Consider the following 22,759-nt stretch of genomic DNA (forward strand, 5'->3'; position numbering starts at 1 on the left):
CCCAAAACATCAGCTTTCCCGCTCCTCTGATGCTGCTTGGCCTGCTGTGTTCATCCAGCTCTACACCTTGTTATATCAGATTTTCCAGCATCTGCAGTTCCTATTATCTCTGATACCATTTCACAATAACTTATCAAGGTCATTGTTATAATCGACACCAAAATCCACCCCTTATCTAATGCCTCTGCAAATATCACTGCCCCATCTTTATGTTGTATTTAAATAGAAATTTTAACATGGTAAAATATCCTAAGGCACTTAACAAGACAATTTGACACTGAGTTACGTGAATACATGTTAAAGCTACCAACCAAAAGCTTAGTCAGAAGTAAGTTTTTTTTTTTCTTTTTTTTTTAAAAAAAGATAAAATATTCCCGAATTTAGGACCTCTGGAAGAGCAGACGTTGACAGCCATAATCAATGTTGAACGTCAGATACCCAGTGTAACAAATTGGAGGCAGTGAAGGGATCCAGAGTGTTGGTGAAGGAAAAGCTGTTTGTTGTTTGTTTTTAGATGTTATCATAACAGATCTGGGACTACAATTGCATTTAAGTACAAGTTGCTTTCCTTTTTAGGAGACCAATGAAGAGAAGCTGTATAAGATTGCTAATGAGCTCCTGCTAACAGAAAAGTCTTATGTCAGCAGACTGCATCTCTTAGACCAGGTTAGTGATGAATTTAAAAGATGAATTTGTTCAGGTTCCCTTTTATGAATGTGTTCACAACTGATGGTTTGTCTATTTCTCTGATAGTTAGCATTGCCACTGGTGGGATCTTGTTTGGTGCACATTGGCTACACATTTCCTGCATTTAAAATATGTACACTTCAAAAATCATTGGCTGTATCAGACTTTTTGGCTTATCTTAAATTCATGAAAGATTCTATTCTTTGTCTTTTTTTCCTTATGCTAAAATGAGGCAATCGGGGTAAAAATGAAAATTCCTGGAATTTCTGAAATGAACTGTCTTGCAAGTTGGCTAATGGCATAAACTGCCAAAAGAAAGCAGTCATTTTCCTCACAGGTCTCTCCATTTTGAAACTTGAAAATTTTAAAAAGCTTTAGCTGAATTTTTAATGTTAGTGAGTTCTTTGACTGCATCGCTTATGAAGCAAAAGTGGACTCTAAAATGAAGGACTAATTAGCAATCCCTAACATAAATTGATTTGTTTTTTGCATTTGATCATTAGAATGTAATTTGTTAACTACTGCTGGAAAGCAGAATTTGGATGAGGATAGAACTGAGTTAATTTCTGCAGTGTTAAAATAGCTTGCTGAAATTCCATGTCTGTGCTCAAACAAAGAGTCAGCTGATCAAGAGTTCAGGACCTTTGAAAATGCACCACAAGAAGACTCTTATACACACAGTAAAGCGATCTGGTGGGCTGGGGCATTTTCTTCTTAAAAAGAGACACCTTGATTCAACCTTAAGGTGCTTCCTGGAGAGAACAGTAAATTAAAATGTTAGTTTAAAAAGTTGGAGACGCTGACGATGTTACCTATCAGGTTGACAAAACGTTAGCGACAAAACCCACTGGCTCAGCAAGCATGTCTACAACCTCATCCACAATCTGAGCTATATAAGTAATGCTGCCTACTGAGCCACAATCCTTCCACATCAACTGCTGTGAAGATGAAAAGCATAGTAGTCTGATTGGAAACTATTAAGGCAACAAATTAGATTCAGCATCTGTAATCACTCACCAGTTTAAGTTGCACATTTAGATAAAAGGGCTGTTTAGGCCTTTTGATTTTCATTGGGTTTTTTCCTGGTGAATAGTGCCAGGAGGTAATCAGGAGAGAATAAAATCATTTACTAGCAATATTCAGTGGTTTTCTCTTAATATGGGGTAGATGTGTTGTTGATCTTGACATTTGATGTGTTCCAGTGAACGACTGTAGCCTGCAAGCTGTGTAAACACTTGCACAAGGGTGAACTTTGGTTACATTTATGTGACTTGGGATCCACTCATCCTGAGATCACTGGCCTCAATCGAAATGTTGCCATTTATGATGCATTTAAGGAATTCTGTACATAGCACCTGCTTCTTGAAAAAGAAACCTAGATCATTCACAACATAAGGAAGGTCATTCAGCTCATGTCTGTGCCAGCCGAATAAAAGCTAGCCAGCACAATTCCACTTTGTAGCTCTTTGGCCACAATCCTGTACGTTTAAACACTGGTACTGATACTTCAGTATTGGTACTTTTAAACACAATAAGCATTTCTGCCTGCAACAGTTCTTCAAACAGACTCCTACCACACTCTAGATGAAAACATTCCTTGTAAGTTGTGTAATCCTTCTGATGATTGTTTTACTTCTGCCTTATTTCTAAAAGAAATGCATTTATGAAGCCTGTGTATGAGCACAAATAATCAAGACTAGTTATTTATTTGAATTATTCTGCAGGTTTTCTGTGCTAAACTGCTAGATGAAGCTAATAGCAAGGGTTCCTTTCCTGCGGAGGTAGTCACCAAAATCTTCTCCAACATTTCATCCATTTACACTTTCCACAATCAGTTCTTGCTGCCGGAGCTGGAAACACGCATGAATCTGTGGTAAGTTTTTGGTTATTAGTTTTTTCATTAATTTTAACAATGAAATTATAAAGTGCACCCTAACATGTAAATGGGTAAAATGTAGTACAATATTTTAATTTTAATTTTTTATTTTAAACACTGCCCAGCAGTCAAATGTCCATCATTAACTGGTACATTCTCCATGTCAATCCAGAGTCTACTTGCCCACAATCCGCTCTCATAGAGTATTAATGTTGATTCCCAAGAATACAAAGTTAAGGGGATAATTATCCTGATGAGAGCCAGTATCAAAGCTTTCTCAAAATGTCATTTTTCAGCAAAACTATAGCAATCTCCTCCTCTCTCAAAAGCATTGACTCTTGCTGCTTCAGTGTCCATGAATACAAGTGGTTCCTGGGTGCAATGGAAAGTGTGAATTCTACTTGTAATATTAAATAAACAATGTTTACAAAATGTGTACCCATGTGAAAAACACTGCAGGAACCAGATTATGTCCTGTCCAATATATGGACATTCCCTCTTTTGGTGATCTGATGATAGAGCCTTGAATTTTTTTATTTCGCAACTGTTCCTTCTCCTCTCCAAAGCATTCTGTCAAACTCTAATGCCCAATTGCTATTCATGATGTGATTGGTTAATTTAAAAGAAACAAGAAGAAAATAAAATAAATTTTGTTTTGTTTGGTTCAGCAGTGCACAGGAAGCCAAAATGGGAGCAGCCAGCTATGATTTTTTTTAATTTTAATGTTGTGGTACAGAAGAACAATGCATAAATGGGTGCTCTGTATAAGGTACAGAACTGCCCTGGACAAAGTTGTAGTTTTGCTTCATTTTTGAACTTCTGTCCATCAGAAGGTCAGAAGTGGAGATATTTGTTCTTTGCGCAATGTTCAGCATCATTTGTGACTCCTCATGTACTGAGATTACTAGCTGTTCAGGGTTGACTGTTGATGTGGCTGAATCTCATAGAAGTCTTTTTTTTTTTTGAACTTTTATTGTTTGTTAAATGAAACATTAAACAATCAATAAAAGCAACAAATGATTCTATTATCCACTGAGTACATCAGAATGAAGTAATGCATGGTTCAATGGCTGAGATTTTCGTTTTATTTTTGTCTTTAAGTGTGGGGTTGGATGCCAATGAGACAGCTTACTGGGTCAAGTGCCAATTGGGTACTTCAGTGTTGGCCCATTGGGCATCTCCGCCAGTTAGTTTGTGGATCAGTGATATCCTGCCACATTTGAGGCTGCCAACCACTGTGGACAACAGTGACACGTTGGAGGCATAGCCCTTTAGCTGCAAGGCAGTGCTGAAGACTCGGACTGACAGGGAGTTAAGTGATATTGCTTTTGAGAAAGGATCTCAAGATGGATGATGAGAGGTACGAGCAGGGAGTGGCTTTCAGCAGCCATTACCATCACCCCACCCCTAAACCAGCAGGTAGCCTCCTCTGTTTCTGCCAGCAACAAGGTTAAATTGGCTGGTGGCAGGTTGTGGTCCTCAAGTGGATTTTAATTGACCCCATAATAAGGACCTTCCCTCATGGAGGGTGGAGCAAGTCCAACATGGGTCTTCCTTGATTCCTTAGGTGGCTGGAAGGGTATGTAATCTGCCGGGTTAGCACCAGGGAGATATGTCACCTTGCCTGACTTCTAGGGAAAGGAAAATTCTGCTCTGTTTCTCGCGTATTTTGTTTAAAATTTTTCAGTATTAAGGCTCTCGGCTCCTCATTGATTTAATTTCAAAGTTATACAATGTGCCTCTGAAACCCTTAGTTTTCTGTCACAAAATATAGGCCAAAAAAAAATAATACAGAAATATAGATTTTTTTAAAAATAAAATTGAAGTTATGGTTCAGTAAATTAAATATTAAATATTTAAATGTTCTAACAAACTTTCATGCTTTTCTAATTCATTAAGGAAAATTTGAATTTCCTATTGAAAATAAATCTTTGCAACCCCATACTTGCTATACATGCACCTTTCATTTGAGTTCCAGAGACCATGTTGCCTAGAAATATACAGTTCTTTCCGAGCATACATCTTCAACATTAATGTCGTCACTAAATCTCCGAAGAAAAGTTTTGTTAGGACCGAAACATTATTATCCCTTTTGCACATGAGCTGGTACAGATAGTGATCTTTGTCACTTTTTCTTCTTGCGTAATTTTGTACCCTTTTTTACTAAATTTTTTAAATGACCTCGTCTATCATTTTTTTGAAGCAGGCGATTATGGAACAACCTCAAAATCATTGTGATATCACTTGCGTAAACTGTACTGCTGAAATCTTAAGTAGATTTCATGAATTCATCATTTGGGAACTTGAGCATCAATACACATGCTAGCATTCCATGATGCAACACATGGAGTCATAGTATACTGTGCTGTGGACACAAGCCCTTTTCATAACTAATGTCTGAACTTGTCTATTCTAGGAATAGTACACCACAGATAGGGGATATTTTGCAAAAGTTAGCCCCATTTCTGAAGATGTATGGCGAATATGTGAAGAACTTTGAAAAAGCCATGGGACTACTGAAAACATGGATGGGCAGATCACCGCAGTTCAAAGCTATTGTTGAAGAAATTCAGGTAATCGGCAAACACAATGTAAATTTATAATTACAGGCATGAAGATTGGCATAAAGTAAATGCCTATATTTACATATAGTTTGTATTACATGTGGAAACAGTATAAATACTCCACGAATCTTCTAAATGTGATTTTAATGTGAAATGCATATTGTAGAACTTATTATGCTTTGGATGTTTAGCAAATAGCTACGAGTAAAATGGACACTGATCCAGGAGGGGGGTGATTGGGATAAATAACCAAAAGATCAATCAGAAAGTTCTGAGTTTGAGATTTTTCAAAGGTTGATGGAAAGAAAGATTTCAGAAGCAAACTTTAAAGAATGGGTCTGAGATCATTTGAAGGTTGCACCACCCACAACAGGAAGACCAAGGGAGAAGAGAAATTCTGGAATTTAGAGCAATAGAACAGTTCAGGAAAGGAAAACATGGCCAAAGAAAATTGCAAAAGTAAACAGTCATGAAGATATTTAGGAACAAGCAGGATGTTAATTTGGGTCTATGAAGGCTTGCTTTGGTGGCTTGTAGCAATCGTGAATTGGTAAAGTCAAGGATGATGGATAAATGAGACATAGTACCAGACTGAATGTGTACAGTAGTGTTTTAACCAGGTTAGAATCTGTGAATGGTGAAGGATAGGAAAGCAGCAAGGAGTTTAGAGGTGACATACATGTATAAAGGATTTGTTCAGTGGAAAGTTGCAATCAAGTGGTCTTTGATTGATATGACATGGGTGTTAAAATTCAGTGTGGGCCTGAACAGTGTGTCAAGATGAGAACAGTCCTGTTCAGTCTGAGAATGCAGCCAGAGAAGATGATTTAAGTCAATAGCAAGTGCATGGGGCTTGTGATGGACTGCAAATAATTACCATCTTCATCATCACTTTGTTTTTTTTTCTCTCTCGTGTTGCTTAATTGGGTAAAGAATTGTACCAAACACCTCAAGCACCATGCTTAATTTGGTTTGCATACACATGAATATGTAAATTAGGATCAAAAGTAAGCCATGCACCCTCCCCTAGTCTGCTCCATTATTTTATAAGGTCGTGACAAAAATATTATTTTAGTATGATTAGCAATCCAATTTATGGTACTCGGTGTGGAAGGTGAAGCAACAATTGTTTCTGAGCCATTATCTTGACTCCTCATCAATCTAATAAGTAACTTATTTCAATGCAATCACTATTGAAGCAAGGTAGAATCTCTGCAACAATGGACTCACTTCCTGATTCCACCTGGATAGGCATGGTTGCAATTTAAACTCCACAAATTGCTTGTCCCCTTTCCTGTAGTATGGCTGAATTGAAGTAATGCAGTTCCCTAAATCCATCAAGTTCAGAAAACTTTTACGGAGCAGTTAGGGGTAGGCAACATATGTTGCTTTATTACCTTCATCCACAGAACAAGTTGTAGCCTAGGGCCATGAAGATAATGGAATGGCTGTATTCCAGTTATGATCAACTAACTCGCTGCAAGTAAATAAATTTGATCCACTAGAAACTAGAGTGAAATTTGAAGTGGGTGGTGTCACACTGGAACCAGTAGATAAATTTGCCTATTTAGGGAAAACAACTGAAGATGACAGATGTGATACAGAAGTTTAGTGAATAGAAATAACCAGAAGTAATATTGTGAACTTGAAGATGTACTGTAAACAAGAAAACGTGAGCTTGTAACAAGAGGGGAGAAATAACTCGTGATGCTATATTTTCTCCACTTACTTATTTTCAAGGCTTGAGGAATATAGGAAAGATTTTATGGAGGTTAATAGTGCTCTTTGAAATGACATATAGGCTCAAATGCTACTGTATAGACAGTAAAACAAATGAAGAGTTTTTATTGAAATTGCAAGAGCAGAAACAATTTGGTTAAAAATGATCTGCACAAAAGAGTTTCAGTATTTTGGCTATTTGCTAAGAACTGAAAGCTATAGCACTCTCTTCTTGGGGGCAAAGTGGAGAGAACATTCCAATTGATATAAATTTTTAATCTACAGCCTGCTTTCATACTAATTACTGGAGATGATAACTTTTAGTTTTGGTGCCTCATTTCTTTATTTGTTTACTTTTGGGCCATCCTAGCTTAGATTCATACTATTTTGATGTTTGTCTTCTTTAGAAACAAGAGATCTGTGGTTCTCTCACGATACAACATCACATGTTAGAACCTGTCCAACGAATTCCTCGCTATGAATTACTCCTCAAGGATTATTTGAAGAAACTACCACAGGATTCCTTGGACAGGAAAGATGCAGAAAGTGAGCAAAATGTCTGAATAATTTTTAAAATAGAATTCACAGTATTAAACCTATGGTGTTAATCAATCAGATCAGTATAATGGTTCTGAACACACAACAAAACTAAAGCTACAGTAAACCTAGCTACTAGATGTTGTGCATTTCTCTTTGTACTTTTCCTCCTTTTAAATTATTCTGTTTATCTTTGCCTACAGCCTTGGGCAAGAGGCAATACTGATTTTTGTTTTGTTTTTAACTTGATTCATGGGTTAGGGATGTCACTGGCAAGGCCAGCAACTGTTGGCCATCCCTAGCTGCCCTTGAAATGAATGATTTGCAAGGCCATTTCAGGGCCTCTGGATTACTAGTCCAATGATAATACTGCTCTATGCAATATCTCCCCCTGACTTGCTATGACTTCGGATGACATGCCATGTTCTACACCATCCCTCCCCACCAAAACCCGAGGCAGTCAGGTTTTGATGTGCAGAATTTGCAATAGACAGAACCAGATGGTGTATTAATACCGATAGCAGTCTGTGATTTAAGCCAGGCTGTTCACAAACTGAATGTCACATGTAATGCTGAGATGAGCTTCCAACATCCAATTCTTGCCAACTTTAAGGCTGCCATTTTTTGATTTTACCTCTGTCTCTCCTTTCTCCATGCCTCCATTATTTCCAGATTATTCCAGTGTATTCCTGACTGTAAATTTCAGGTCATTCGAGATTCTGCTCGTAATTTGTCTTAATTTGTGGCAAGTCCCTTTCCTTATCAGCCCTGTGTTTGCTGACCGGCACTGCCGCTTGACTTAAGCAAGTTTGATTTTAAAATTTTCATCCTTGTGTTCAATCCCTTCATGGTGTAGTTCTACCCCATCTGTAATTTCCTCCAACCCGACAACCCTTCAAGATTTCTGCGCATCTTTAATTCTGGCTTCTCGTCTACTTCAAATAATCATTGCTTCTTTGAGCTGCCTTCCTAATAGCACTGTGTACCTGTACTAGATGGCCTAATGGTTCAAGAAATTACTCCCCACCACCTCTTCAAGGGCAGTTGGGGACAAGTAACAGATGCTGGCCTTATCAGCAAAATCCAAATCCCAATAAAGATTATATTTATCAAAAAAAACAACTTTTGGCCATGTCTGTAATTGTCTAGGCTGAAAGTTCTAGAATTCTGTTCCTCCACCTCTTCATTCCATGTCCCTCTTTCCTACTTTAAGACATTCTTTAAAGATCTTTGATTAAGCTTCTGTTTATTTTACCTCCAAAATCCTTTGAATGATGTCATCACTGATTTTATAATGCTCCTGTGAAATATCTTCAGATGTTTTATTGCATTTTCAGTATTACATATTAATACTTTGTAAGCACTGTTCCACACTTGAGTGTTCTTGAATTCAAGGGTTCTTGTCCAGAATATTATTTCCAATGTTTTTTCTACCCTGCTTCATACAACATGCTCCTTGATATTCCTGATTCTATTTCTGTGCATTGTGACCAGGTAAGAAGGGGTGAACTGATCCCTTTTAATCAAACTTCTCTATTGACTGCAACAAAGATTTAAGCTATATTTTTCTGCAACTAAAATGAAGTTAACTAATTTTCGTTGTAATTAATAAGGAGTCAGTTGCAAGACTTTCTTAAAGTGTAAGGCCAAGCAGATAGTTGCATTTATTTTGAAGTCTTCAGCTCCTTGGCCAATTTCTTTTGAGAGAGAACAAGAGACAACAGCTTCCCTTCTTGTGATCTCCAGAAGCTCTTGCAGTTTTGCTTGAAACACAGGGCTGGATATTGTGTGCCCCGAACAAGTTTGTTTTGGGTAAAAGGGGCATGTAATATAGAGAGGATGACAAGTCCACCACCTTCGTGCACACCCTAGGCCTAGCTCCATAATACAGAGGGCGGTCGGGTTCCAACATCAGCTTGCCTGCAGAGTGAAAATAAATTTTAAAAAAGGGCTAATTGACTTGTTTAAGAGCTCAACTGACCTAATATTATGCTGCTGATACCATAATGGGTCGGGAGTGAGATTCATGACTTGGTTTAAAAAGTGATTAAAACCACAGAAAGGAAGGGAGTGCTATTAATGAAGGGTACCTTTTTTGCCCACCACAAACACCCCACAAGAAGATAGCATATCCCCTGCACCACTGCCCCCCACCCCACCCTTCCACCAACACCTTCCCACCTGCAGGCTATTTAAAACCCTCCGCTTACTCCCTTGTTTCCTCTCCGATTTGCCAAAATTTCCCCAGGCTTGCCCGGATGCTGAATCTGAGGGGCCTCCTTTGTGAATGTGCCTGTAGTCCCAGCACTGCCCACTATTGACCTACTAGCCAAGCCAGGAGGTAGTCCTACTGGGAACTTGCTTAGCCTGCCTGCCTGCAGTGTTTTAGAACTACAGAGCAGGCTTCTAAGTGGCCAGCCGGCTTATCACTGACATTTCATCTGGGGCAGGAGGTGAACCAGCTGTGTATTTCCAAAAGATTTTCTCTGTTGTAGCGCTCTCTCTGTGACAGCCATGGTGTCATTATTCCATACTCTGCATTTGTTCATGTCTTCCAGAAACTCAATAGATTTGATGGCTGTCTGGGTTAGAGGGAAGTTTCTTTTTTGCACATCCTCTGAGGGCAATGCTTCTGGTGTCTCATCTCCATCTTAGTGTTTTTTTTTAAAAGTAGTTTGTCTTAACTCAATTCAACTTGCAATGTTTCCAATCAGTTGAAAGTTTTAAAAGTCACATCTTCAACTGTACAAGTGTACAGTCTTGTGGATAAATTTGCCTGACATTTCTTTTTAACACTACACAATTTCAAAGCTGTAGAATTCTAAAATGATGCTGCACAGATGAGGATGTTCAGCCATTATGCCTTTGTCAGCTTGTCCCACACCCTTACATTTCCCCATTTTCCTGCAAGGTTTTTCACCTTTAAATATTTAGCAAACACTTTCTTTTGTGGAAGTTTTATTATTGAATCTGCTTCTCCTATTCTTTCAGGCAGTATAGTCAATATCGTAACTATTATTATCCAAGTTTTTCTTTTGAGAAAAGAACTGGAGAGCTTATCTTTAATGTCCTTAACTCACTTGTTCTTTATATGTTCACTGATTTTTTTTAAATATTGCAAGTATTTTTCTTTTTAGTTATTCTACAAGAGCTACAGAATTATTCTGAAAACTATTGCATCTTACCTTTTACCTTTTCTAAGGAGATAGTCAGTTTCTTCTAATCACTGATCAAAACTGAAATCCCTCATCTTTCCTACAGCTCTGATAATTCTTCTCTGCACCTTCTTGAAGACGTTCTTCATTAAAGCTTAGTCCCATATCTATGCTTTTTGTTTGTAATCTGTAAGTTCCTTTATCTTTTGAGTACCTTTCATTGTACTTATAAAAAAAAAAAAAAAAATTATTTATGACATTCATTTCCATCACCTTTATTGGTTGGAGTATTCCTGATCCCAACAACTCAATGGAAAAATTAGATAACTTCATTTTCCTCTTTCCCCCAGAAGAATAGTCCGGCTCCCAAAAAAAAGTCCTAACCTGTCCAATTTCTCTTGCATGAGGCAGAATCTTCTGCACTTGCTGGCGAGCTTAGAGGTGAAAAGGGTATTTAATTAGGCAGGATGATAGAGTACCTGACCCTACGCCTTCTCACCTCAGCTGAAATGAAGTTTCAGTTGGTATTAGCTTAGTTGCATGTGGCCATGCTCTATGTATGACAGCTAAAACTGTGTGGTAAGCTTATCACCTAGAGGTTGGGGAGTGCCTCCTGTACCAAAGAGACTCCTCATCAAGGAACATGGCACCAGCCCTTACTACCAAAGCCCTTGATCTTCCTGAAAGCCCTTGATCTTCCTGGAATCCCACCCGCGCCTCCCCCATTATTTTATCTGTGGCCTTGATCACTTCATGATCCTGGGACTCTGATGGATGGTTCCCTGGAGCAGCCATGGCCTCCCCAATCACAAGAATGGCTGGCTTATGGTTTGGTGGAACTTTCCACAAATAGACATTGTGGGTCTTTTAGCACTTCTCCAGGAGGCAGGCAAAGTGCCTATCACCTTGACAGGGTTCCACCCATGGTCTCCATTACCTTGTTTTTTTTTTTAATAACTGCGTTTCAACCTCTAACCTCTGGGATTTGAACTCAAGGGCATTAGTCTGGGTTACTAGCCCAGTAATGTAATCACTGTACATGAGTCCCTTAAAAGTTGAAATGTTAGTGGTTAGGTATATTTCTGGAACACAGTTGGTGGTGAATATTTGTACAAGTGAGTGGTGAAGAATTGCTCCACTGTGAATTTCCAAAATCACAGCACAGATTTAGAAGCTCAAGTGTGTTTCCCTTACGATGTTGGAGAATAACAATTTTTAAAATTGTAACCTCAGCTCAGGGTTCGCTTGCCTTTGACCCATGTAGATGTTTTAGGGTCATAATGCCACCTGAAATTTTCCATTGAATTATTTTCTTCAATCCTCTGATCATCACTTTCAGTTTTGTATTTTCAATTAATTTAACAAGTTATAGTTTAGTTAAAAATGCTTTTTCACATTGTGACTTTCGATAATTAAGCTAAGTATTTTAATTTATTTTACTATTTCTTAGAGTCCCTTGAAATTATTTCCACTGCAGCCACTCACTCAGATGCTGCAATCCGTATGATGGTGAGTGCAAAGATATCTTTGTTTTTGTTTTTAAAGGTTTCAATTCCTTTCTATAAAAGGGACATGTCAGGTGACTTGTCAGGATTAACTATCACAAGAATTACCACAGAAAAGACTGTAAACACGAGTCCTTAATACAAAAAAAGAAAAATCCAAACATCGTAATTGATAAGTGATTTATATACTAAATACTTATTGTGAAACATACCAGCAGTGAGACTGTTTCATCAGTGCAGCCTTGTAACCTTCCTGATTGTGAGCATGTCTCTCACTTCATCTACTGTACAAGTTGGTGTTGAATGAGATTTACTGCAAACTGTTTGATTTCATTTCACAAAGCTGCTGGAGAAATCGAAATAATGACTAATTGTATATTACCATTAAGGCAAGCTCATTTGAATTGAAACATAAGTTTGTGCTACTGTTTTTTTAAAAAAAAAGTAACCTTGAGCCAAATCTTCTTCGAAGCTCAGCAAACAAGACCAATGCACTTCAGTAGCTCGTAAACTGCTCACATGCGTCCTGTGTGACTTCAGATGCCTTTTTTTGTCTTTTCACATTGGGCTAGGCTTCACAGTTAAGTTTACAAGCTGTGAAAGAGTGCATGAGGTGAGTGGGTATGGAAGGACTGTTTAGAAAGCTCCCTTGTTATGCCAGTTCCCAACAGTGTTTAGGGATGCCCTAACTCTCTTCTGTCCCCTATGAGCCCTCAGATCATCCAAGTCACCCATGTCCATAGTCACTCATTAAGTACTGTACTCTACTTCCAAAATAAACATCAATGGAAAATATTTTATTAGGGGGTTGTGGGAAGAACAATTCCACCATCTGCCATGGCGGGTTTCCAACCTGGATTCCCAAAACAGTAGCTATTTTTGTCTGCGTTTGCTGACACTGAAGCATGTGTTATGTACTGTTTTAAATTGCAGGTGCACAGATTCTTAGCCCAGCTTGGACTCCATCACCACGACCACCACCACCACTTGGACTCCTGGACCCTCTTCCTTTCTCAGTCTAGGGTTTTCCACTTGTCCCATATCTGGCGTCCCCTCTCTCCACCTCTGAACCTCAGTTCAAAATCATGTTTGCTTCCCTTCTCATACAGAGTAATACATTTGTACATGATGTCACACATAAAGTCTTATTCAATGACATTAGTGTTTGGGACCCTGTGCTACATGTTCCCTAATCAGCACACGTAGTTGCCCACAGTTGCTGGGGCTAGTAAACATTGCCGTATTTTTATTGACTCCTAGGAGTCACATGTAGTCTCACTAGCAACAAATTCATCTGATTGGATAATGTGAAATCAACAAGCATTGAGACCAGTTTATTTGTGTCTCCACTATTAAGGATTACAGTGAAAGGGGAGATTAGGCTAGATTACAATAAAATATTAAATACGAAGAACTCACAGCCAAGCAGCTTCAGCATAAAATGTCAAGATGTTTCAAATGCATACTCGCAGACAATTTGTTTCCGATTTCAACAATGTTTTTAGCCCAGAACCAGAAGAAATGCATTTCTATCTCAAAGTAAAAATAGTTTCCATTCCAATATTCCTTCCAAATACCATCTATGAACTAATGTTGCATATCCATCCATGAATGGCTCAAAATTGATTTTCTACCTACCCATGCGATTTGTTACAAGTGGAGGGCACAGAGTATTGCTATCTAGAAAAAGCTAATCAAATTACATTGAGTACCTTCCCTTTTCATTTAAAGAGAGTTTAAAATTTGAACTTGAACAGATTGCTAATATTTTGTTACATTTAGGAGAAGATGAAGAAATTGATTGACGTGTATGAAATGTTAGGAGGTGAAGAGGAAGATATTGTTAATCCATCAAATGAACTAATAAAAGAGGGGCAAATCCTCAAACTGGCTGCTCGCAACACTTCTTCACAGGAAAGATATCTTTTCTTGGTAAGTGCTTCTATTAAGAAGGCACAAACTGGATAACCAGGCAGGAGGTAATGCCAACTGTTGATCATTGTGGTCAAAATGTGTTGGAGGACCATGGGGCTTTGCTGTTGCTCTCGCTCACACTCGCACTTGTGCACGTGCTGTGTTCTCCCACTCTCTCGCTGTGATATTTAATCTTCAGTATTTGGATTGATAGTTGTACATATCCATGCTATAAAAGAAAAAAATGCTACTATCCATTTAGATAAGGAATGTTATAATGGGCAGACAACATTATGACATAATGTTGACATTGTTTAAAAAGCCTTATTAAATGACACGTCTTTGAGAAGGAGGAGCTCGTTTAAGACTGACAAAGGCACAATATTTCAGCTAAAACAGTTGATTATTAATCTAATTTCTGGATGTGTTATATTGAAATAGGTTAATGCAGTCTGTTTTTATGCCTTTCTCCTCCACCCACTGCAGTTAAACAATATGTTGCTGTACTGCGTTCCTAAATTCAGCTTGGTGTTCACACGATATTCTGTTCGTACAAAAATCGGCATTGAAGGCATGAAGGTTTGTCAAATTCCTACATAATTGTGAGCTGTACTAGTTTTTTTGTCTCTTCTGAATCGTGTCAGTTAAATGTATTCAATATGTGCTACTTCATATCTAGGTCATTGAAACTCATAACAAAGATTACCCAAACACGTTCCAGGTCTCTGGAAAGGAACGAACGCTAGAGTTGCAGGCTAGGTAAGATGCATCTGCTTTAGCTGTAATTTCAGACATAAAACTATTCTCTATACATTGTTATAGAGCAATAACATTCAACTGAGAGTGAACTTTCATTTTACATAAAGCATTCTGCATGGTGTTTGTAAATATGAGACTTGGTGATGGTGTTTCTACATCAATTCCACATGCTGCAATCCCTGCACTGCCTGTTCGGGTAGCAGATTGTACATCACATAGCGTGTGATATGAGAAGGAGAATTGGGGATGAGGATTGATCACTTTCTTTAATTTCAGCCCCACTATTGCCCATAGTCTCAACAGTGATGGGCACTTCATGGAGATGAGAGCATCAGCCGTGTCTGTTCTCGTGCTTGCTGTCTCTTGTTGCCTTTTGTCCTGCAAGAGGATAATGTGTCATTGAGTGTTGTGAAATGTTTGGTTAATGCAGCAGTTGCCATTATGATGCACATACTGCAACCTGTACAATTCCTGTTTATGTTGCGAGGTTATTGGCCATTGGCCATTGTCTATGGAACGTGGACTGCGTCTCTAGTTGGCAATACTTAAAATAATGATCCCTTGTCTGAAGAATGTTGGTTTTCAGGCAGGATCATGAAAGGCCAGGTAGAGATTTCAAACATAAGTTGATTCTTATCAAACATTGATCTCCAGCTCCACCTGCAGGAGACAAATAGTATTTGAGCTCATTTTAAAGTTTGCTCTGAACAAGTTTTAAATTTTGAGGAGTGCAGCTGCTCCACAACATAGTTAGCACTGCTTGCACATTACAGTCATAAGTATGAGCAAACAGCACAAATTTGTCATGCTACCTTAATCAGAAATGGTGTCACGAAGGGCAAATCATGCCTGACAAGTTTATTAGAATTCTTTTCACAGAATTATTATGGGACAGAAGGAGGCCATTCAGCCCATGATATAAAGCCAGTGTAGATTATCTACTGCAGCTCTGTTATCTCGTGCCAATCTCCTGCCTTTTCCCCTATCCCTGCACATTAATACGATCCCAAAAACAATCCAAACCTCATTGCCATTGAGGCCCTTTTAAATGCCTCAATTGAACCTGTCTCCACCACATTTCCTGATAGGGAATGGGATACACCTAACTGCTTGCTATGTATGAGGCATAAAAAGTTTTGCTCACATCACGGTTGCTTCAGTTGCACATCACTTCTAAATTTAATGTCCATTCATTCTTGTTTGTTTTACAAATGGGAACAGCTTCACTTTATCTTCTCTGCCCAGCCGCTTGTGATTTGGAAAACCTCAATCAGACCTCCTCTCAACTCTCTTCTTTCCAGTGAGAACAATCCCAAATTCTTTAATCAATACTAATAGCTGTTGATCTTTAGTGATATATATCACTAGACTTAATCCAGAGACCTAGGTAATGTTCTGGGGACCTGGGTTCAAATCCCACCACAGCACATGGTGGAACTTGAATTCTATAAAGATTTGGGGAAAACCCATCTGGCTCACTTCCCTTCAAGGAAATCTGCCACTCAACTGTTCTGGCCAACATGTGACTCCAGAACCACAGCAATGTGGTTGACTCTTAACTGCCCTCTGGGCAATTATGGAATGGGCAATAAATGCTGACCTAGCCAGAGATGCCCACATCCCATGAGAAGTTTAAAAGAAAAAGTGGTGCCGTTGGACTAATGATCAATGCAGGCATTCTGCCTGGCATTTAACTCGTCCTAACTTAGGGCTAATAAAATTAACTTTTTATTTATCATCTTGTCCATCGCAATCTAGCCTAGGTAACCTTAATAAAGAATGACCTTCCTTTTCATTACATGCGCTTTCTTGCTGAATGTTTTTGACATTTTTCAGACTTTATTCAGAATTTCCATTACCTGCATTACTTTGTTTTAACACAAGATATGGAATGTATGTGTAATTTTTGAAACATATTTGCTTTGTGCTTGTGTATATACATGTGCATAAATGCAAGCTCTAACAAGAATTGGAATATGAAAGTCAATTTAAAATATTGGCCAAATGTTTAAAGGGAAGAATTCTTTGTGACAATGAGTAGTCATCTGTATGATATTGGATGAAGGATGTGCATTGTTTGTAATTTTATGTTGGTATCTTATTCTCCCACTTCAATTATAATGTGGGATAATAATGAGTCCATTGTGGGAATGCAATGAGTGCTGGTGACAGCTAAATCCATAATGTATATGATGTGATTTATTTTAATCCTTCTACAAATATAAATTATTTTTAGACTCTGACAGACAACAATTCAATGCATCCCAGTAAATACAGGGTGTTCTCCTGGCTGAAGGTCATGATTAGTGGTGTTCCACAGGGATCCATACTGGGACCTCTGCTGTTTGTGATGTGTATAAATGACATAAATGTAGATGGGTGGTTTAGTAAGTTTGCAGATGATACAAGGATCATTGGAGTTGGGGATAATATAGAAGGTTATCAAAGGATACAGGATATAGATCAGTTGCAGATATGGGCGGAGAAATGGCAGATGGAAGTTAATCCGAGTGAGTGTGCAGTGCTGCACTTTGGAAGATCAAATATTAAGGAAAAGTATACAGTTAATGGCAGGACCCTGAACAGCATTGATGTACTCCGGGATCTTGGCATCAAGTCCATAGCCCCCTGAAAGTGGCCATGCAAGTAAATGGGGTGGTAAAGAAGGTGTATGGCATGCTTCCCTTTGTTGATCAGGGAATTGAGTACAAGAGTCAGGATGTCATGTTGCAGCTTTATAAGACTCTGGTAAGGCCACACAGAGTATTGTGTTCAGTTCTGGCCGCCACATTACAGGACAGATGTAGAGGCTTTGGAGAGGGTGTAGAAGAAGTTTACCAGGATGCTGCTTGGATTAGAGGGCATGAGCTGTAAGGAGAGGCTTGAAGAAAACTTGAGCCATTTTCTCTGGAGCAGCAGAGGCTGAGGGGAGACTTGATAGAAGTCTAAAATTGTGATGCAGATTTAGGGTTGACGGCCAGAATCTTTTTCCCAGAGTTGAAATGTGTAATACGAGGAGGCATGTGTTTAAGGGGAGGGGTGGAGGGGGGGGAAGAGAGGAGGAAATCAAAGGAGATGTGAGGGGCCAGGTTTTATTAACACAGTGGTAGGAGTCTGGAACACGCTGCCAGGGATGGTGGTGGAGGCAGAAATGATAGGGGCATTTAAGGGACTTTTAGATAAGCACATGAATATGCAAGGAACAAAGGGATTGGACCAAGGACAGGCAGAAGGGATTAGTTTCATTTGGCGTCATGTTTGGCACAACATCGTGGACCAAAGAGCCCGTTACTGTACTGTACAGGTCTATGTTCTAACTGTTAAAAGAGTATGACTTTTGGCACTCCTGGGGAATATGCTGTCCGTTTTGAACAAAATGGTAATAACCTGCACAAGGGAAAATGTTTGGCTTTATTTTTGTGTACAGCATGAAGAAATGATTTTCCCATTAGTAAGTCCTTTGGAGTGTTTCTGATGAAGATATTGTCTTCTTCCAGCTCTGATCAGGACAAAGAGGAATGGATAAAGGTAAGAACAATACTTAACATATGGCTGTCATATATTTTATCTGATTTAGATTATTAGCAAAATAAGTTCTTAATATATTGCAGTCAACTTTATTGTGAGCAAGATGTTTACCATTTTGTTCAATAAAAAGATGACTTTGAACTTGTAGTTTCAAAAGCTCTCCTCCAATGAGGTCTTACTGCAGCTTTATTAGGATCTGAAGTAGACTAGTTAAGAAATTAATTGCTATGATTAGTCAACAGCTCGATTTATCACTCGAGGGTAGAAGATGATAAAGGTAACTGAACCTTGATCTTTCAGGTAGCAATTCTGAAGTTCTAGATATTTATATCATAAGATTTTTATAGATTGTCAAAACAAGTGTCTTGTGTTCAGATTGTACAACCCAGCAGAATTAAGCAAATAATGGAAGAATCTTCCTCATTTAGTCATAAAATCACAGAAGTTTGAATTTTTAGGTATTCTTTGCAACTCCAGGCATGCTGTCCTGCGCTGCTCTTCTTTTGTTCTAGGGTTAATCCCCTGGCTTGATGTAAGGGTGGAATGGGGGATATACTGGGCCATGTAGCTTGTAGTGGAGTGCAATTTTACTGCAACTGATAGCCCATTGTGCCTCATAGCTTCCCAGATTTGAGTTGAGATCTATTTGAAATTTATCCCATTTAAGACAGTGGTAGTGCCACACTACTCTACTCTCCATGTGAAAACAGGGCTTTGTCTCCACAAGGACACTGCAGTGATCACTGCCATGGATAGATACATCTGCAGCAGGCAGCTTGGTGTGGATGAGGTCAAGTATGTTTTTCCCTCTTGGTGATTCCCTCACCACCTGTCACAGACCCAGTTTAGCATCAATATCCCTTAGGACTTGACCAGTTTAAGTCAATATTGGTGCTGCTGAACCACTTTTGGTGATGGGCATTGAAATCCCCCACCCAGAGTACTTTCTGTGCCCTCTGTACCCTGGTGCTCCAAATCGAAATGAAAAACGACCATTTCCGTTTAATACGCAAAAATACCATTCCGTCCCTGTCTCTCATCCTTTGGTAGGTTTTCATTTGTGACTTTAACTTATCAAATGTATCTGCAGGATAGCTTCTTCCTGGAGCTATTATACACCTGAGCTTAAATGCAATCTGCTTTAAGTAAACACTTCAGGGTTTTCTAAGATTTCAGCTTTGGCACTATCACTAACTCTTTAAGGTGGTCTAGTTTCACAATATTCTTCTCTTCTAAGGAGCACTGATCTATACAAGCATATTCATTGGAGGACATCAAAGGACTGCCTGAAACTCAAAGTAAAAATTAAAAACAAAACCCTAAGCTTTAGGTGTTCCCCTTAAGCTTTTAAAAGTCTCTAAACTGGTTGTGAAACCCTACCAAACATGTTGATATCTCTCCAATGTACACTAAAACCCATTAATTCTAAGCTTGGCCTTAACTTTTCAGAAGAAATCACCATGGCTGCAGAAATGTTTGAAAGTCAACGACAAAACCCTAATGTTAGTAACTCGAACCAAAAAAACCCAAGCTTGCAATAAATGGCATTTTAAAAAATCTGTCTACATCACACAGGTCAATAGGGTTGAGTTTGCCTGTGTCATTTCTGGTATCTATCTAGGTTGATGCTCAGTGGTCAGTCTAGTTTCAATCTTTGAGACTTTTAGTGCATAGATACAAATGAGTGTTAGGCCATTTGAAGAGTGTTTAAAAGTCAACTACATTGTTGTTTATCTGGAGTTACACATCAGATGGCAGATTTTCTTCCCCTAGAGGGCATTAGTGAACTAGTTGGGTTGCTTGCAATCCACAATGGTTTCAGTCATCACCAGACTTTTCAATTCACGGTTGGGTGGAATTTGAACTTTGATCTCCAGAGCTTTGCCTAGGTGTCTGGATTGCTAATCTAATGACAATATGACTCCGCCTTTTGCCTCTCCCTGCAATGTTTTAAAAATTTAATTAGTGGAATGTAGACATCACTGGCTGGGCCCACATTTATTGCCCATCCCTATTTGCCCATGAAAAGGTGGTGAGCTGTCGTCTTGAACCATGTCTATGTGCTGCAGGTAGACTCTCAATGCTGTTAGGATGGGAATTTCAGCATTTTCATCCAGTGACACTGAAGGAATGGTGAAATATTTTCAAGTCAGGATAGGGAGGTGGGGAGGAGAATTTGCAGGTGATGGTGTTCCCATGTATCTTCTAGGTCCTTGTCCTAGATGGTAGTGGTTTTGTTTGGAAGGTGCTGTCTAAGGACCCTTGGTAATTTTCTGCAATGCATCTTGTAAATGGTGCACACAGGTGCTATGAGTATTGGTGATGGAGAGAGTGGAGGTTTGTGGGTATAGTGCAAATCAAGCAGGCTGCTTTGTCCTGGATGATATCAAGTATCTAGAGTATTGTTGTAGCTGCAATCATCCAGGCAAGTGGGACATATTCCATCATACTATTCACTTCTGCCTTGTAGATAGTGGACAGATTTTGGGAAGTCAGGAGATCAGTTACTCACTGCAGTGTTCCGAACCTCTAATCTGTTCTTGTAACCACTGTATTTATATGGCCAGTCCAGTTTAGTTTCTAGTCAATGGTAACCCCCTCCCAGAATATTGATGGTCGAAGATTCTGATAACTCCTCAGTTCCCATCAGAATTTTAAGTTAAATTTCATCAATTTCTTCTTACCATTCTTTTGTTTTTTTTTAAATCAAAGCAGAAATTCATTTTGTGATCTTGCCTATTGCATCAAATTGGACTTGACCATCAAACTTAAGTGGGGAATCTGATTTGCTCAGTCAGCTGAGAACATTACCTCAAACTAGCCATTGGAATTTGACTTTATGGTTGTGACTGGGGCCATGATCTCATCACCTTGTATTGACGCCCTAAGCAGGAGGACCCACAACTGTTTGTTTTAGTGGTGATCAGCACAATTCCACTCCCTTTTATGTATGAGTCGCTGAGAATAGATCCTTACTGTTGAGTCTATCTACTTTTCTTATCAGGTGGAAGCAGGGTTCCCTGTTATTTGCCAAATAAGAGGCTATAGAAAGCTTTTTCTCTTTTGTTTCAAGACTTTAAGTGGGTCTCTGGCTCCATAATCACTCCATCAGTGTCCTATTAAGATTGCTATGAATCTGATTGTTTACATTCTTTCAGAAAAAGAATAAGGAAATTTAGAAGTGAATATTATCTTGATTAATATACATATTAACTAAATATTGGAGTGTAATGGTCAGAATTCTTTTACATCATCTCAGCCCTCGCTGCTGCTGAACTCTGTTCTCAGGTATCGGCAATAGCTAAATAGTTCTATAATAAGTCTTTAATACGTTTTCACAGAATCAGGTTGCAACATGATGGATGGAGGTAATTTGCATACCTAATCAGTTTTATTAGATATTTCAACTGCCTTTAATTACATAAGGTTGTATATATGGCTGACTAGCTGTACATCAAATGAAAATCTGGCAGGTTTGCATTTAATGATCTCTTTCTAACCTTTTTAACCTGCACAATCTCTTTTGTTTTCCTTAGTACCAGAAACTTTCCAGTATAAAGCATTGAGATGCTGCAGCATTGGCTGTACATAGTACTGACTGGCATAGCTTAAATAAATAACACAACCTGTTCCTCACCAGCAGTGCTGCTGTTTTCAGTTGTAGCACTCCTGACTGACGTCAGGAATCTTATGCTGATTGGTAAAGAACTTCATTTTGTAGATAAGGGCTTGTTACTCCATTCCTTTAGCAGGGATGATTGTTTATAGAGCCAGACACCAGTTTTACAAATGCAGTTTAGGTGCTATGCAGTAGTTGACAATGCAAGCAGTTAATATAGACTTATTCTATCTATCCATCATAAAACAGTTTTAGGCAGTCCTTGACCCACCATCTGCTGATTTTGTTTCATTCTGAGCTGTTTACTTGGCAGTCTTTGTAAGCAGTGGTTTGCAAAGTTTGTCTATTGTCAGGGACAGGGCAAAGCGACAGGTCCCAAATCTATCTCTGCTGGAATTGGAGTCAAAACTGACTGTTTTGCTTTGTGGGATGGCATATTATCATTCTGCAGAAGTTGAGTATGAGATTTTTCCCCTTTTTTTCAGCAATGTGGAAATATTTAAATGAAATAATCTGGCTCTTAAGCACAAAATGATACAGTATTATATCTTTCAGTGTTGTACTCTGATATTTTTAAGTAGTTAGTGAAATTTGTAAACCTTAGACTGCAAGGTCTAGAAATTTGCAAGAGTCAGTTTTGCAATGAAGGCATCAAACAGTACACGATGGTTAGTTAGCCTTCAGGACCATAATCAAAACTTTTATACTGAGCTGGTTTTTTGTTTTTTTTTTTTTTTTGGCTCTTTAATCTTTGGAAGTTTGGTCTGTACTGTACTGTGTTTCTGTTTTTCTTAGGCTCTAAAGAACACCATACAAGATTTTAATCAGAAGAATGAAACTTTCAGATCTGCAATAGCCAAGGAAGGGGAGGACCAGGCTCAGGAAGTTTCGGTAAA

At 38.7% G+C, this 22,759-nt stretch overlaps 1 protein-coding gene across 1 annotated transcript in view; it reads left to right on the forward strand.

Annotated features, from left to right (window-relative positions):
- Positions 1 to 22,759, forward strand: part of fgd4a (FYVE, RhoGEF and PH domain containing 4a) — a 202,763-nt gene that overhangs the window by 167,144 nt on the left and 12,860 nt on the right. Inside the window, exons 4-14 of the mRNA XM_048607838.1 lie at positions 364 to 443; positions 577 to 666; positions 2,412 to 2,560; positions 4,980 to 5,136; positions 7,254 to 7,392; positions 11,989 to 12,047; positions 13,826 to 13,975; positions 14,444 to 14,536; positions 14,637 to 14,716; positions 18,214 to 18,244; positions 22,659 to 22,754. Coding sequence (XP_048463795.1) covers positions 364 to 443; positions 577 to 666; positions 2,412 to 2,560; positions 4,980 to 5,136; positions 7,254 to 7,392; positions 11,989 to 12,047; positions 13,826 to 13,975; positions 14,444 to 14,536; positions 14,637 to 14,716; positions 18,214 to 18,244; positions 22,659 to 22,754 — 1,124 coding nt within the window. The remainder of the gene's footprint in view (positions 1 to 363; positions 444 to 576; positions 667 to 2,411; positions 2,561 to 4,979; positions 5,137 to 7,253; positions 7,393 to 11,988; positions 12,048 to 13,825; positions 13,976 to 14,443; positions 14,537 to 14,636; positions 14,717 to 18,213; positions 18,245 to 22,658; positions 22,755 to 22,759) is intronic.

This window comes from Rhincodon typus, chromosome 18 (assembly GCF_021869965.1).
Source record: "Rhincodon typus isolate 14 chromosome 18, sRhiTyp1.1, whole genome shotgun sequence".
Taxonomy (NCBI): domain Eukaryota; kingdom Metazoa; phylum Chordata; class Chondrichthyes; order Orectolobiformes; family Rhincodontidae; genus Rhincodon; species Rhincodon typus.